The following is a 16,908-nucleotide window of genomic DNA, read 5'->3' as shown; positions in this document are numbered from 1 at the left end:
GCAGCTTCACGGCGCTGAGGACCCGTATTTGATCCCAGCCCCAGGTCATTGCCCGTGTGGAATTTTCACATTCTCCCTGTGTCTGCGTGGGTCTCACACCCACAACCCAAAGATGTGTAGGGTAGGTGGATTGGCCACGCTAAATTGCCCTTAATTTTAAAAAAATGTAAATAAAACAAAATCTGTTCCAGGATATATTTTTCTCTGACCCGCACCTGGAAAATCAGTTTTTACCAGCCACTGACAAGTGTACAGACCTGTTACATCAAGTCCCTGCTATGTCTGCATTACCGCTTGATTTTTCTCAGACTCTCTCCAACCATGCAAATGGACTTGGTAATTGTGGCTGTTTCGGGTTCAGTGTTTCAATGAGATGGGCCCTGTACGTACTCTTAGATTTGCTTGTGCAGTTTTTTGATGTACAGCACAGTTGATGGTGGGTTGCCTGTTCCTGGAATCCTGCTGGGATATTTGCATGGCCAGAGGGTGGGGTGCACGGAACGTAGGCAGCTGCCTCCACATGACAGCAGACAATTTTTAAGGGTACTGTCTAAATTTCCTCCGTTAAATCTTTATTGATAACATTGACACATCACCTGGTATTTTAAGATTTTAAAAACACGCAACATTGAAATGCACAAGTTGATCAGCATTTAAATGAGGGAATATACAAGTGAATATTTGAATGTGAGCCCTCATCAGGACTTGGTTCCAAGGTTTTGCTGCATTGATATTGAAATATTCTTAGTCCTCCTGAGGCTGATATCATTCTTTTAAATTTAAATTAGTGAATTCATTATATTCTCAGTACTCAATTGCTCATCGCAGGCTGTACATGATCTGAGATTGGGCAAACGTAATAGTGAGGAAATTTGTCTTGTATGTGTAAAATAGGCTGCTGGGTTTGATTATTGTGAGCTCATGGCCTGAGGTTTTTGGGTGGCAGGGCTCTCACCTTCCGAAGAGTTGGCAGGGAACATGACTACAACTGCCTCACAGCCAAATGTGCCCCGATTGGCTATGGGCTGACCGGACCTTCTGCTGTCACTTGGGAGGAAGTCTCACCTTAGAGAGCTGTTGGCTAATCTGATTGGCTGGCAGATCTCTAGTCCCTGCAGCCACAGTGTTGCAGTGGACAGAAGATGAACTACGCTTTCTGTGTGAGGCTAAGTGCCAGGGCCAGAGGTCAAGGTAAGCGTAAGGGTAAGCGTAAGCGTAAGGTCGGGAGGGGAGGGGAGAGTAGGCATAGGGCTTCAATGGGTGTGGAGGGGTGATTTGGGTCTTGGGGAGAGGCTACAGGGGTGGAGGGTGGTCCGGGGATCCCCCGTCATAATGGGTGGAGGGATGCTCCAGTCAGAAAGGGTCTTCTGATGGAGGCCCACCCACCCACCTCACACATTCACCCCCTACCCACCTAAAATCTAATTTTGTTGCTTGCCATATTTTCTTGCCCCATGGATGTTGAATGTTTCCACCAGTCAAAAAATTGTTGGGTGGGAAATGGCCCTTAAATGGCTATTAATTGGCCACTTAAGGGTCTCAATTGGGACAAGGACGGGTTTCCCATCCAAGGCCATGGGCTGGATTCTCCATCCCACTGCGCCACATTTCTGTTTCAGCACGCATCAGCTGGTCAATGGGATTTCCCATTGTGGGGCAGACTCACGCCCTCGGGAAACCTCCGGGCTACCGGCAAAATAGAGTATCCTGCCAGCAGAGAATCCAGCCCCATGTCTGCCCTAAAATCGCTGTGTGGTAGGGGCGTGTGGGAATCGGGAGGGAATCCCACCCCTGCAGTTTCACGGTCCCCTACGCCTAAGAACCTGCTGGTGAGGAAGGGTAATATTCAGGCCCATGTTTGAAACCAATTCTGTTGACAAACACGATGAAGTATCAAGGTTAACAGTTGATTGAAAATAAATGAACCCATTAAAGTTGTAAATAACGAGCCTACAACCACATTTTTCACTATTAAAATATTTTCGTTTCATGAGAAATTAATTTTCATTTTGAGAAGCACGGTTACATTACAGTCTTTAAAATGTCTGAAGTGGAGCTAAACGTAAATCGGGGCTAGGTTAACATTGTTGCTCCAATTCTCTGACTCTCAATGTCAAAAGAAATATGGGTGGAATTTTTATGAAGAATTCCCAGATCCAAAGCCACACGCCACAATGGAGGATGCCCTCACAGTGGAGTCAAGACTCGTCTTCACATAAATTGAGGAATGGTCATGAACGCTGCTATGAACAGACATCCACAACAAGTAGGTTGGTGAGGACTAAAGCAAGCAGATTATTTCCTTGTGTTAGTTCTTTCACCATCTAACACAGCCAAGTCAAGAAACTAGGACCATTAAGACTCGGCCAACTTGGTCAGTAAGCCAGTCATGTTGATGGATATTAATGTTTCTCCACTGCTTCCTTGAAACGTGCTTGAAACTCTGTAATTTACAAATCACATTGGGGACAATACCAGCATTTAAAGTGAAACAGAAATTAGGACCATTCACCATAGATTGGTTTTATTACTTGAACATTGCTTCAGATGTTAAGTACTGGATCTGGCATTTGAAGGAAGCAGATCAAGAAAATAAGGAAATCTCTCTTTGACTTGTGACCAAGCCATTATTTCTATTCATTTTCTGCCTCAAAAATGACAACTGATGCAAGGAACCTAAATTTTCAAATTGAAAAAAGAATGATGTATTAGGGCAGTTAAAAGTCCTTAAATACCGTCTAGTGGTCCAAGTTCCACATGGTGATCCCAGTCGATCGTGTGCGACAACCATGAGTGCTTGTTAAATGTGTTCATTTGAGTAAAGTTAGTACTTAATGAGAAAAGATGCTGAGAATAAACAGAAGACGGCATTTCTCATCCCTTCCATTGATTGCGCCGATCCTCATGCTCTCTTTTTTTAAATTAAGGGGCAATTTAGTGTGGTAAATCCACGTACACTGCACATCTTTAAGTTGGGGGGGCGAAACCCACGCAAACACGGGGAGAATGTGCAAAGTCCACACGGACAGTGACCCAGAGCCAGGATCGAACCTGGGACCTCGGCGCCGTGAGGCATCAATGCTAAGCACTGTGCCACGGAGATGCCCAGGTCTTCATGCTCTCTTGTATGTTTGATGGATAATAGATTTGTGCCAGAAATTCATGCTTTGGTGCAGCCGGAGCTATTAAAATTTCTTAGTGTGAGGAAAACAAAGGTAGTTTTCACAGAATCCCTACAGTGCAGAAAGAAGCCATTTAGCTCATCGAGTCTGCACTGGCCCTCTGAAAGAGCAGCCAATCCCCCACCCTATTCCTGTAACCCCATCTAGAGGTAATTTAGCATGGCCAATCCATGTAACCTGCACATCTCCAACCAGTACAGCCCCTGGAAGAAGGCCTCAAATACCCCATTCACCTTCCTTGACTCATTGACCACCCTATCCCCGAATCCTTCATCTGCCCAATCTCCCTTGCCACCACCTGCCGCCTAAACTTTTGTGCAAGCAACCTGCTGGCCTTGTCCCCATGCTCGTACAGTACCCCCCAGCCCGCAGAAATGGCCCCACCGCCTTTCCCGTATTCGTAAGTTCGAAGTCCAACTGGAGTTTCTTCCTCTCACACCGATTTAATTTGAACTCAACAAGGAGAGCGCCTGGGGAAACTATTGCAACTTATATTACCAAGTAAAGTTAGATCACAGACCACTCTCAATGATATTCTGCGGGACCCTTTAGTCTGCGGGGTAAATAATGAGGCCATCCAAAGGAAGCTCTTTGCAGAACAAGATATAAATTTTAAGAAGACACTGGAGATGGTGTTGGCGATGGGGAGCGCTGAGCAGGACACACAGGAGCTTCAAAGCACACAAAATGATGTGGTCCACCAGTTAGGGGGGGAAGTTGCAGTCAGCAGTGGTGCCAAAAATGAACAAGTCATTTTAAATTGGAAAACAATTTCAGCCATGAATAGAGCGAGAAGATTTAAAAGAGCCAATCAATTGCCTAGGATTGAAGTAGAGTGTTTCCGGTGTGGTATAAAGAAGCTGAATGTTTTTTCTGCTCAGGAAAGGTCATTTAAGGCACAGGTGTAAAGGTAAATCAAGACTACCCAGTAACAGAGATAGTAATAGCATTGGATTTGGAAGACACACCAGAGAGAATCTTTTAACAGAGTAAAGCAATTGTTCCATTCATGGAGTTTATTGGTGCATTTCTTTTGATTTGATTTGATTTATTGGGCGAAATTCTCCGATCCCCAGCAGGGTAGGAGAATCGCCTGGGGCCGCCGAAAATCCTGCCCCCGCCATGGCAGAGATTCTCCGCCAACCGGGAATTGGTGGGGGCGGGAATCTCGCCACTCCGATCGGCGAGGCCCCTGCGACGATTCTCCAGCCCGTGATGAGCCGAAGTCCTGCCGCTGGGAGGCCTCTCCCGCCGCCGAGGTTTGAACCACCTCGGGTGGCGGCGAGATCGGCGGCGCGACCGGGCCCCTGGGGTCCTGGGGGGGCGCGGGGCGATCGGACCCAGGGGGGTGCACCCACGGTGGCCAGGCCCGCGATCGAGGCACCCCTATCAGGGGGCGGGCCAGTGCCCTGGGGGCACTCTTTCTCCTCCACCGCAGTCACGGCCTCCGCCATGGCGGAAGCGGAAGAGAAACCCACAGCGCGCATGCGCCGGTGGTGACGTCAGCGGCAGCTGGCCGCTGACATCACTGCCGATGCATGCGCGAACCGGCGAAAGCCTTTCGGCCAGCCCCGCTGCAGGGCGGCGGGCCTGAAAGGCCGCTGGCGCCCGTTTTTGCGCCTGTCGGCGTGGTGCCAACCGCTCCGGGGCGGGCCTACCCCCCAAAGGTGCGGAGAATTCCGCACCTTTGGGGAGGCCCGACCCCGAAGTGGTTGGCGCCACTCCCCTACGCCGGGACCCCCCGTCCCGCCGGGTAGGGGAGAATCCCGCCCATTATTGTCACATGTATTAGTCTACAGTGAAAAGTGTTGTTTCTTGCATGCTAGACAGACAACGCATACCGTACATAGAGAAGGAAGGAGAGACTACAGAATGTAATGTTACAGTCATAACTAGGATGTAGAGAAAATATCAACTTAATACGAGGTAGTTCCATTCAAAAGTCTGATGGCAGCAGGGGAGGAGCTGTTCTTGAGTCGGTTGGTATGTGACCTCAAAGTTTTGTATCTTTTTCGTGACGGAAGAAGGTGGAAGAGAGTATGTCCGGGCTGTGTGGGGTCCTTAATTATGCTGGTTGCCTTTCCGAGGCAGCGGGAAATATAGATAGAGTCAATGGTTGGGAGGCTGGTTTGCTTGATGGATTGGGCTACATTCACGACCTTTTGTAATTTCCTGCAGTCTTGGGCAGAGTATGTATATGGGAGGCACTTCATCATTATTACAGACCACAAAACACTCTTGGTTTTTAAAGAAGATAAGGTAATTCTGCCAATTGCATCAGCAAGAATTCAGCATTGGCATTAATTCTGTTAGCCTACGAATATGCATTTAAACACCGGCCTGGCCAGACAGCATAGTAACCCCCCCCCCCCCCCACCCCCGGTACCGCAGGAAACTGTTGTGGTATTGAACTCATGGGACACGTTGCAGTTTCGGTGCAGCAAATCAAGTATTGGGCCAGCAAGGGTCTGCTGTTGTCCAAAGTGAGGCACAGGACAGTAAGAGGTTGGACCAGTGGGCCAAGTCCTGAAGAGATGAAACCATATGTAGGAAAGGATGCATTAAGCTGCGAAGATGGCACCATACTTTTGGGAACCAGAGTAGCTGTTCCTGTATCAGCAAGGTGGCACAGTCGTTAGCACTGCTGCATCACAGTACCAGGGATCCAGATTCGATTCCGGCCTTGGGTGACTGCATGGCTGCACGTTCTCCCTGTGTCTGTGTGGGTTTCCTCCGGATGCTCCAGTTTCCTCCCATAGTCCAACGATGTACAGGTTAGGTTGATTATCCATGCTAATTGCCCCTTAGTGTCCAGGGATGTGTAGGTTAACTGGGGGAATAGGGCAGGTGAGTGGGCCAAGCTTGAAAGCTCGTTCAAAGGATCTGTACAGACATGATGGGCCAAATGGCCTCTTCTGCACTGTAGGGCTTCTATGGATTCTATGGAAGGGAGTTGCTCCTTGTCAAATTGCATACTGCCCATCCGCGTATATCTAAGATGAAGATGCTCGCCAAGAGTTATGAATGGGGGCCTGGAACAGATGCCAACATCAAGAGTCTGGTGAAGCACTGTGAGCAATGTGAAATTCAACAAAAGTTGCCTGTCACAGCCCCTCTGCATCCTTGGGATTGGCCGGGCTGGCCACGAGTATGAGTTCATATTGATTATGTGGGGCCATTCTTGGAACAATGTTTTTTCTCCTTGTTGATGCCCATTCAAAGTGGATAGAAGTTTGAAATGAAGTCTATAACATTGCACACAATAGGGACTTCTGCTTGTGACCATGGAGTAATTGGTCACGTAAAGGGCTGTTCCTGTTAAAAGTCACAGAAAAGGGCTCCTTTTACACAGATCCGGGTGGAATTTTGATTAAAAGACATAGGTGAATGTTAGAGGAGTAGTTTACCCCAAGAACGGTATGGGGGGAATTCTCCGCAAGGCCTGACGCCGTTGTGAAACCTGGAGAAGTTCACGACGGTGTCGGAAGCCTCTCCCGGCCCCCTATTCTCCCCTACCCGGGGGGATAGGCGGGCCGTACCAGGAAACCCGGTGGCCGGGCCTTGTCCCTGGCTTCAAGGCCCGGCGCGCCAAGAATGACGCCGCGGCGGAGACTAATGACATCAGCTGCGCATGCGCGGGTTGGACATCTCAAACCTGCGCATGCGCGGTTGCCGTCTTTCCCCTCAGCCGCCCTGTCCCGCGGGCCAGTCCCCTCCCGAGCAGGGTCGTGGTGCTCGATCCCCGATCCGCCCCCACTAGGCCCCACGCTTACCTGGCGCACCATGTTCACGACAGCAGCGACCAGGTGTGGTTGCCGCCGTCGTGAACAGGTTGGGAACGGCAGGCCGCTCGGCCCATCCGGGTCGGAGAAGCGCGAGCCGCCGTCAAAAACGGCGGCCCGCGTTTCTCCGAGCGGCGTGTCGGAAAATCGGACACGCCATTTTGGGGGGGTGGGAGAATAGCGGGAGGTGCGGGAGCGGACCTCCCGCTATTCTCCCACCCATCGTGATTGCGGAGAATCGCAGCCTATGTCCTCTGATCACCGGACCTGGCAGAAAACAGTGAGAGGTTTGACTGGAAAGTTGAAAGTCTTGTGCTTCACAGTCTCTTCCAGCATTCAGGCGGGGAAGGGGCAAGCTGTAAGGCCCCAGATACAGGAACTGATGACTTTTATCAAGGAGGAATTCCATAAAGAAAGGAAAGAAATGAATGAGGATCATGCAAAGGCCATAGCAGAAGCTGTGGCACCCCTGAAGAGTACTTTGGAGTGGATGGAGAGGTGTTTGGACGTGCAGGGGTCACAGATTCGGGAGATTGAAGGAGTGATCTTGGACCACAGCGATCGTGTGGTGGCTCTGGAGGCGGAGGTGGGGCTCCGAGGATACATTTGTAAAACGCTGAGGGCAAAGGTTGAGGAGCAGGAGAATACCTCGAGAAGACACAACCTGCAAATAGTGGGCCTGTCTGAAGGAGTGCAAGGTGTGAGTGCCACGAGGTACGTCTCGAGGATGCTGGCGGGACTGGTGGCAGAAGGGATGCTAGATAAGTCACCTGAAGTGGGCCGAGCGCATAGGTCTCTGAGGCAAAAGCCTGGAGCTGGGGAGCCGCCGCGGGTGGTGATCGTGAGACTCCATAAATTTGTGGAGAAAGAGAAAATTTCACGGTGGGCCAGGGAGAAGCGTAGCTGCAACTGGGAGGGAAATAACATCCAGATTTATCACGACATCGGAGCCGAGTTGGCAAAATGGCAGGCAGGTTTCAATAAGGTTCCAAGGCGGTGCTGTACCGGCGGCAGATCAGGTTTCGGGTGCTCTACCCGGCGAAATTATGTGTGATGTTCGGAGGCCGGGAGTATTATTTGAAGACCCCAGAAATGGCCGAAGACTTCATTAAGGAGCATAAACTGGGGGAGAACTGAGTGGACAATGCTTGGGAACCAGGGTGCTGGCACTATGTAATGGTCGGGAGCATGTTTGAAGTGGGTGTAGGAATTGGGGGATTTCCGTATTTTTGGGGGGGGGGGGGGTTCTGTTCAATGTTGAGATTGTAAGGAGTTGTAGGGGTGAAAAGTTTATGAGGGGATGGATGTTAGCAAGTGTTTGTTTGCTTTTGGAGTAGGCTACCTGAAGTTCAGGAGAAGTCCTTGTTTGGGTGGGGGAGAGTAAAGCCAGCAGGAGGCCTTCCTCTTTGAGCTGAGGAGTGTGGGGGGGGGGGGGGGGGGGGTGAGAGGGAGGGCGAGGTCATTAGGATGTGTCTTTGGGCAGGGGGCAGCTGGTTATTCTTGTGAACGGAAGTGAGGTGGTGGGGGGCAAGGCTAAGAGGGGTGACCGTGGGGAGGGGGGAAAGGGGAACTAGGGGGGGAAGAAGGGGAAGCGGAAAAGCGGGGGGGGGGGCGGAGGTTTCTGCGAAGCGGTAGGGGGTGAGAGACGACATGGTCAAGGGTGAAGAAAGGGGCCCTCTGGGATGGGCTAGGTACAGAGTGGAATTAAAGGGGCAGGAGTTAAGTGGGGAAGATGACGGATGGTAGAGGGGATTGGAGGTGCAAGCTGTGGTAGTCACCACTGTTGTATTGTATATATGGGTATTAAGGTAAGGCCCTTGTACTACAGGTACGGGGGTAGATTCCTGCCTGCTGGCTCCGCCCAGGAGGTGGAGTATAAATGTATGTGCTCCCCGTACAGCAGCCATTTCGCCAGCTGCTGTAGAAGGCCACACATCTTAGTGTAGTAAAGCCTCGATTGCATTCAACTCTCATCTTTGTGTAATTGATCGTGCATCAATTTAATACACTAAAGTTTTCAGAAGATGGACCTCCGCATCAAGCCGGATCGCCTGCAGCTGGATCTGCAATCAGGCAACGCCAAAAAGGACTTTGAACATTGGCTAGCCTGTTTCGAAGCTTACATCAGGTCTGCACCAGACCCTATTCTGGAAGCTCAGAAGATTCAGATCCTCTACACGCGGCTGAGCTCCAACGTCTTTCCGCTTATCCAGGACCCGCCGACCTATGACGATGCCATGGCGCTACTCAAAGAAAACTACGCTCAGCGGACTAACACACTTTACGCCAGACACATCCTCTCCACTCGTAGTCAACTCCCTGGTGAGTCAGTAGAAGATTTCTGTCGTGCTCTAATTCCCCTAGTCAGAGACTGTGACTGTCAGGCTGTCACGGCCACGGAACACTCGAAGTTGCTTATGATGGACGCTTATGTTACGGGGATAGGGTCAGATTACATCCGCCAGTGCCTTTTAGAAGGGGCCACGCTCGACCGCGCGGCAACCAAAAATCCTGCGCTCTCACTGACAATCGCCTTACGCAACAGCCAGGCCAATACACCCTCCGCCCCCTCCTACGTATCGTGGACTCTGCAGACGGCCGCCCCATCGGAGACCCCACTCAGCCAACCCCAAACCTGTGCCACGTGCCGCCAACCAACTCCGGGGGCCCCAGATGTTACTTCTGTGGGCAGCCAAAACACCCCCGACAACACTGCCCAGCCCGGACCGCCCTTTGTAAGGCCTGCAGCAAGAAGGGGCTCTTTGCTGCGGTGTGCCAGGCCCGCTCAGTCGCCGCTACTGTTCCGACCCCCCCATCATACTGCCAGTGGGCGGCACCATCTTCCCCTCCTCGGACCACGTGTGGCCCGTGGGCACCACCATCCTGTCCTCCCCAGGAGCATCAAGCGCCACCATCTTGTCTTCCCCACAACACATGCGGCCCGTGGGCGCTGCCATCGTACCAGGACCCATGACCCCTGGGGACCCCATCGTCTGCCACCATCGACGACTCGCCTCAGTCACGATTGACCAGTCTCGCCCACACAACCTAGCAACCACCTCAACAAACTTGAAAATCGATGGGCACGAGATCTCCTGTCTGCTGGACTCTGGGAGCACCGAGAGCTTCATTCATCCCGATACGGTAAGGCGCTGCTCCCCCGCGGTACACCCCCCCAATCAGAGATTCTCCCTGGCCTCCGGGTCCCACTCCGTGGTGATCCGGGGGTACTGCATAGCCACTCTCACTGTCCAGGGCGTGGAGTTTACCGGCTTCCGCCTCGACGTCCTCCCCAACCTCTGCGCTGCCTTACTACTCAGCCTGGACTTCCAGTGCAACCTCCAGAGCCTAACTTTGAAATTTGGCAGGCCCCTACCACCCATTACTGTGAGCGGCCTCGTGACCCTAAAGGTCGATCCACCTTCCCTATTTGCAAACTTAACCCCAGATTGCAAACCCGTCGCCACCAGGAGCAGACGGTACAGCGCCCAAGACAGGACCTTCATCAAGTCCGAAGTCCAGCGACTGCTTCGGGAAGACATAATCGAGGGCAGCAACAGCCCCTGGAGAGCTCAAGTGGTAGTGGTGAAAACTGGGGAGAAACACAGAAAGGTCGTGGACGCCAGACCATCAATAGGTACACGCAGCTCGACGCGTATCCCTTCCCACGCATATCTGAAATGGTCAATCAGATTGCACAGTACCGGGTCTTCTCAACTGTGGACCTAAAATCCGCCTACCACCAGCTCCCCATCCGTAAGGCGGACCGCCTATACACTGCCTTCGAGGCAGATGGCCGCCTCTACCACTTTCTCGGGTTCCCTTCAGCGTCATCACCGGGGTCTCGGTTTTCCAACGGGAAATGGACTGAATGGTTGACCGGTACGGGCTGCGGGCCACCTCCCCGTACCTTGACAATGTCACCATCTGCGGCCACGATAAGCAGGACCATGATGCCAATCTTGCCAAATTTCTCCGCACCGCCACGCTCCTCAACCTAACTTACAACAAGTAGAAGCGTGTGTTCAGCACAAACCACTTAGCCATCCTCGGCTATGTGGTCCAGAACGGAGTTCTGGGGCCCGATCCCGACAGCATGCGCCCCCTCATGGAACTCCCCCTGCCCCAAAGCCCTCAAACGTTGCCTGGGGTTCTTTTCTTACTACGCCCAGTGGGTCCCACATTATGAGGACAAGGCCCGCCCACTCATCCAATGCGTCCTTTTTTCCCGAACGGCCGAGGATCACCAGGCCTTCAACTGTATTAAGGCCGACATTGCCATGACCGCTATGCACGCAGTTGACGAGACGTTACCAATTCAAGTCGAGAGCGATGTGTCAGATGACGCACTAGCCACCACCCTCAACCAGGCAGGCAGGCCTGTGGCATTCTTTTTACAAACCCTTCATGCCTCCGAAATTTGGCACTCCTCCGTCGAAAAGGAGAAAAGTGTGGGTTTCTGCATCAGTTTAATCCTGGAAGCTGACTTGCAGTCACAAGGCTGTAAGCCTCTGCATTGTAGTTATATGTAAATAAAAGTGGCAGTTGTTATTTGTTTAACTGGGCAATGGGAGTATTATAGTATGGCCGGTATGTTTTAATATGGACAACTGCACTTTAACTATGTTGGTTCATTATTATCTCACAGCAATCAGTCATTGTTTTGGCAGTTAAGAAAGAATAGTTTCAAGACCAGGGCCAGGTTTACAAGTAATGGGTGGGGACACCATGTGAGCAATTGGAAAGGTGCAGGGTGGTAATTTGGCCACTTTCCTGCCTCCCTTAAATGATGTCAGGGCACAACGGTTCAACGAATTTCAGCCATTAAGTGGCTCAATCCACTGCGCTGCTATTTCACCAGTAGTGGCCGTACAAGCCTACAGTTAGGGATAACCTGATGGGTAGATCTGAGGCCTAGGAGGGGAGTCATTCCTTCCCGGGCATTCTATGCCTAATGGAGGCACTGATGGAAAAAAATTCCCTTCTGACCCACAAATCGACAACCCTTCCCCTATACCCCATCGTCTCCCTGTCTGGCCCTGGCAAACTCACTCCATTCATCTTTTCCCTTTGGCTCCATCATTGATCCCTGGGGTAGGATGCACTACAACACTGACAGGGACCACCACTTCCAGTGACGCTGCTGGTACCTTAGCCTCTGATTGCTCAACAGATCTCAGAAGAGGAACCTCTAAAAAGCACCTTTCTGAGGTGGGTGGGGAAAATGCACTGCAGTGGACACAGGAAGTCAAGTGTCCAATTGGATCCTAACCCCACTGGACGTCCCAAAAACAGCCAGGGTGGAGATACCACTGTTTCCCAGCCAGTGGACAATATTCCTGCTGCAACCATTAAATTCTGCCCAGGACTTCAATATAACTACTATGGGTAATGTGCTGTTTGTACTCCTACCAAAGTACTCTTGGAGCAGGATGAAATAACAGCATTTTACCCCCCAAAATAGGCTACTTCATCACAGTCAAATAGATATCCAGCAATGACTGCTCTGACAAGAAAATATGATCTTCAGAGCGGCAGCCAGTCTCACGTGACCATTCAACATTAAACACAATTGTATACCAATGAGCTATGTCTTTATTTAAAATTCTTGATTTTCTAGTTTTTTAATTCATGTTTTAAGCTCTGGGCCAGAGTTTTACGGTGACCGGTCGGCATGTCCCCAACCCAGAAGTCTGTCAAATTGCGCGAGAGAAGACGTTCGGTGTGTGTCCTGACGTCATGACGCTCATAACTTTACTGTCGGCTAGCACAGGCATTTTCAATGTCGGGGTCGCAACCTGCGGGTGGGTCGTGGGCAGGTGTTGGGCGAGCCGCGGAGCCGTGCACCGTGGCGCTCCCGATTGCGCAAATTCACACGCAGCAGTGGACTTTTAACAATGCCGGCTGCAAGTGGTCTTCAAAATGACGGCCTCGACCACATAAAAAAATGCGGGCACACTGCGCATGCGTGCCCGCTCATTGGTGCGCAAGCGCAGACCCGCGTGGTTCCTTAAGCTCCAATAAGGAAACCTGATCATCTAGCATTTAAAAGCAAGATTTCACCCAAAATATGAAGGTACTTTTTTTCTAATTCTGTTATGAATTTCTTTTCTATTTCTGATCCCAAAACTGACTGAACTACTAACACCTACGTAGCCAAATCCTGTATTACACTGAATTACATTGAATGTACCACCACATTCGGCCAACCAGCCCATGTCCATATTTTTGCATCATTCGGAAAACACAATTGAGCATAAGGCACTATTCATACATGAGAGAAAACAAGTGGAGAAACAAAAGAACATTCTGGCCAGCCAAGCAGCCCACACTCGGAATTGAATGAAATGCAAACAGGTACAGGAGCAAATACTTTATTCCTCATGTCTTTCAAATAGCGAATATTTTGTTTATCATGCGGTCAACAGTAACAAAGAGTTGAAAATCAACTATGTAACGTTCCACATATCACACTAATCATTGTAAGAAGTCTTACAATACCAGGTTAAAGTCCAACAGGTTTGTTTCAGCACTAGCTTTTGGAGAACTGCTCCTTCCTCATTCACCTAAGGAAGCAGCGTGCTCCAAAAGCTAGTGATTCGAAACAAACTGTTGGACTTTAAGCTGGTGCTGTAAGACTTTTTACTGTGCTCATCCCAGTCCAACGCCGGCATCTTCATATCACAATAATCATTAAACAAGGAAAAGTCACCTTTCCATATTGGTACTGATACAAAGCTATACCAGCTCATTTTCAAAATGAAACAAACACATGGCATCATCCCTCGCAGGTTCCTCAACAGAAATGGAGGAAAAGTCTGAGAATGTGTTATCATGTCCCGAACCTTGTCATAGAAATGATCTATCCATCTGTGGGAGTCTGAAGCACGCCCGCTAACAATAGAGCAGGCAATTAAAACCATCGAGGAGGCAATTGGTGGTGATTTTACATGGTCCATTATTACGGTTGAGAGACAGACAATCGGACAGGCAGCCTTCACGTTTTTTGCAACAAACAGCTTTTCTTAGCAAGCACTTAATGCTGGTGCCAGCTAATTGGCCAGTCAGTGTGAAATTACAGTCAGATTCAGATCATGGCTGAAAGTGAACGTTATGTCCCATTGCTTATGTGCACCCAACGAGCGCAAGATTCAGGCCGTAGTCTACTGGTACTCATGTTATTTTTGCTAAGTGAAATGGTTGCACAACGCTATCTCATTTTATTGTTTAGTTATTCCATGAGCTACAGCCCATAACCCCTTATGGCACTTATTCCTCTAGAGATAGCAATAATTAATGCGTAAATATAACAACATTATTTAAAACAAGTTAAGCAGTTTCTCTCCCTCGAGGAGAGAAAAGTACATTCTAGCTTTGTCAATGCGGAGATATTTAGAATTCATATCAAGTTATGTTAAAGGTCTTTGGAATTGCCGCTGGAATAAACTCAGTTTTTCTGCAGATTCTCTACATGAATGAACTTACCGCATCTTGCACCTGTTTGTCAGAATACAGTTTGCACAGAACAGATATAGCCACAGTTGTGTCAACCTAGTCAGAATGACGTGATAATCTTGAAAAAATATTTCGGGACAGATAATGTTTTGCAGAACTCAAGTCCGATTTAGTAGCTTGATTATTAGAGGGTGCATAGCTTTGGAACATCAGGTAGCCAATTACCTTTGCAAGGCCTCCAACCTCCAAGTAGAAGCAGATAACAAACACGTTCCACGTGACCCAGAGGACCATCCAGATAGCATACTTTGGGAAAGAGGAAGAAAAGAGAAAAACACCATGTCAAATGACTAATTGGAAGATGCCTTAATTTGAGCTAAATACAGATAATGATGCATGCAACTACGATCATGTGAACGAGATGTTAACATTTCAAAGCGTGAAACTTGTATTTCGAAAAATCTGGAAATAATATTATAATTACTAATAAATAAAAACATGCCCTGTGGGTGAAACAATAAACTTTCAATCTCCTTTTTAAGTAGCGAGGCATACATTTACTCAACCTTTAAATTTTGAGGACGTTTCCAAATGATATATTTTAAAATTAGATCTGTAATATCCGATACATTTATCAACATTTCATAGAGATATTTACCTTATTCTCGGATCTAAGGAATTCCTATAACCACTGCTCGGATTCTCTCAAATAGTTCTGCTTATGCTATCCCCATCTCTTCTGGAACCATCTTTTATTTATTTATTGTTCCTTTAATATCCCTCCTTTGTCTTTCACCAACCTCCATTTTTACATTTAATCATTTCTGCTTTCCACCTTTATAAAAAAAATCCTCTTTAGTTTGTTCCTCTTCCCAGCATCCCCCCCTCCCACCCCCCACCCCCGCCCTGCAGTATCCCCCCCCCCACCCCCACCTACCCCAACTCACATTTTTGCCTGGTTCGGCACGTGTTAATAAACTGCCAAATCTGTCATTTGTTCCAGTTGGATGAAAAGTCAAAAGATTAATCCTATTTCTCTCTTTCCACCAATGGTCCCAGACCTGCTGAGTATTTCCAGTATTTTTCTGATTTTATTCCAGATCCACTGTATATTTGATTTTGAGGTTATTTAATTTCCTATAAGGCCCACTGTTTAACTCTCTCTAATGGCCTTAGGAATGATGAATTGGGAAAAAATTGTCGCAGATAAACTTCCAAATTCCTCCGAAGATCAATCTATAATAATAATAATAGCTTATTGTCACAAATAAGTTTTAATGACGTTACTGTGAAAAGCCCCTAGTCGCCACATTCCGGCACCTGTTCGAGGAGGCTGGTGCGGGAATTGAACCCGCGCTGCTGGCCTTGTTCGGCATTACAAGCCAGCTGTTTAGCCCACTGTGCTAAACCAGCCCCTGGTACTCTGAAACAGAGGACAGGTACCGGGCCTCTTATTCAGCATACCAAAATCCAGAAGGGCCTGAAAACCAGTGACATTCAAAACTGGTATCATGGGTAGCAACTTTAAAAAAATTTTTTTAAAAAATAAATTCAGAGTACCCAATTATTTTTTTCCAATTAAGGGGAAACTTAACATGGCCAATTCACCTACCCTGCACATCTTTGGGTTGTGTGGGCGAAACCCACGCAAACACGGGGAGAAATGGGTAGCAACTTGGATCAAACCCTTTTATTCTTTATTTTGTATACTTTATTTTATGCATTATAAGTGCGTGCTTTAGGATCTAAAATCTGAAATATCCCCAAAACCAGCATCTGTCCGGTCCCAAGCATTCAAAAAACAGGGTCCAGTAACTGTAAATATGTATCCTACAACTATTGTCAATGGCTATTAAATGTCATGAAGTTGAAAACACATAGATTCCACAGCACCCCATATTTTGGTTTCTCTGAGTAGCTATGGAGGTACAAATTGGTATCTGCAATGTATGAATTGAATGCCTTAATGAGAAGGGCATTAGCAAAGTTGGGTCCAGATCTTCGCTTCGAGGCCAGGCGTGCAGAGATTGGAGAATTCCAGGCTCCACCACCCCAACTTTAAAAAATGTCTGCCCAGACGTTGAATTTTCAGTCCAGGAGGGTCGGGCTGGATTACAAATCAATGCACCTGACCTGGGAGAAAACATCTGGCTTCAAATTTGCTAACGCCCTTCCCAGAATGGCATCCAATGCATATGCTGCATTGGAATTGATAGTCCTACATCTAAAGGTCTACAACAACTTGTAATTGTCAATCAAACTGTGAAATGGTCAGCACACCATTGTGATAATTTATGGTTGTGAAATCAGTCATGCAACACTCATTCAGTGATGGAAACACTCAGGATTATGACACCAGACAGCGAGCAATCAATTTTTAACTCTCCCAACATTTGTTTTCAAAGATTTAAAGGGCAGAACTTTTAAAAGCCTTGAAAGCTTCCTGTGACAACTCCCTTTTATAGGTGCGTTTGACAGATATCTTTGGC

The 16,908-nt window shown here is 48.6% G+C and overlaps 1 protein-coding gene across 1 annotated transcript in view; it reads right to left on the bottom strand.

Annotated features, from left to right (window-relative positions):
- Window positions 1–16,908, bottom strand: part of nkain2 (sodium/potassium transporting ATPase interacting 2) — a 651,746-nt gene that overhangs the window by 264,969 nt on the left and 369,869 nt on the right. The window contains exon 3 of the mRNA XM_038799726.1: window positions 14,645–14,725. Within this exon, the coding sequence (XP_038655654.1) occupies window positions 14,645–14,725 (81 nt within the window). The remainder of the gene's footprint in view (window positions 1–14,644; window positions 14,726–16,908) is intronic.

This window comes from Scyliorhinus canicula, chromosome 6, assembly GCF_902713615.1.
Source record: "Scyliorhinus canicula chromosome 6, sScyCan1.1, whole genome shotgun sequence".
Lineage (NCBI taxonomy): Eukaryota > Metazoa > Chordata > Chondrichthyes > Carcharhiniformes > Scyliorhinidae > Scyliorhinus > Scyliorhinus canicula.
This window is presented reverse-complemented; position numbering and strand designations above follow the sequence as displayed.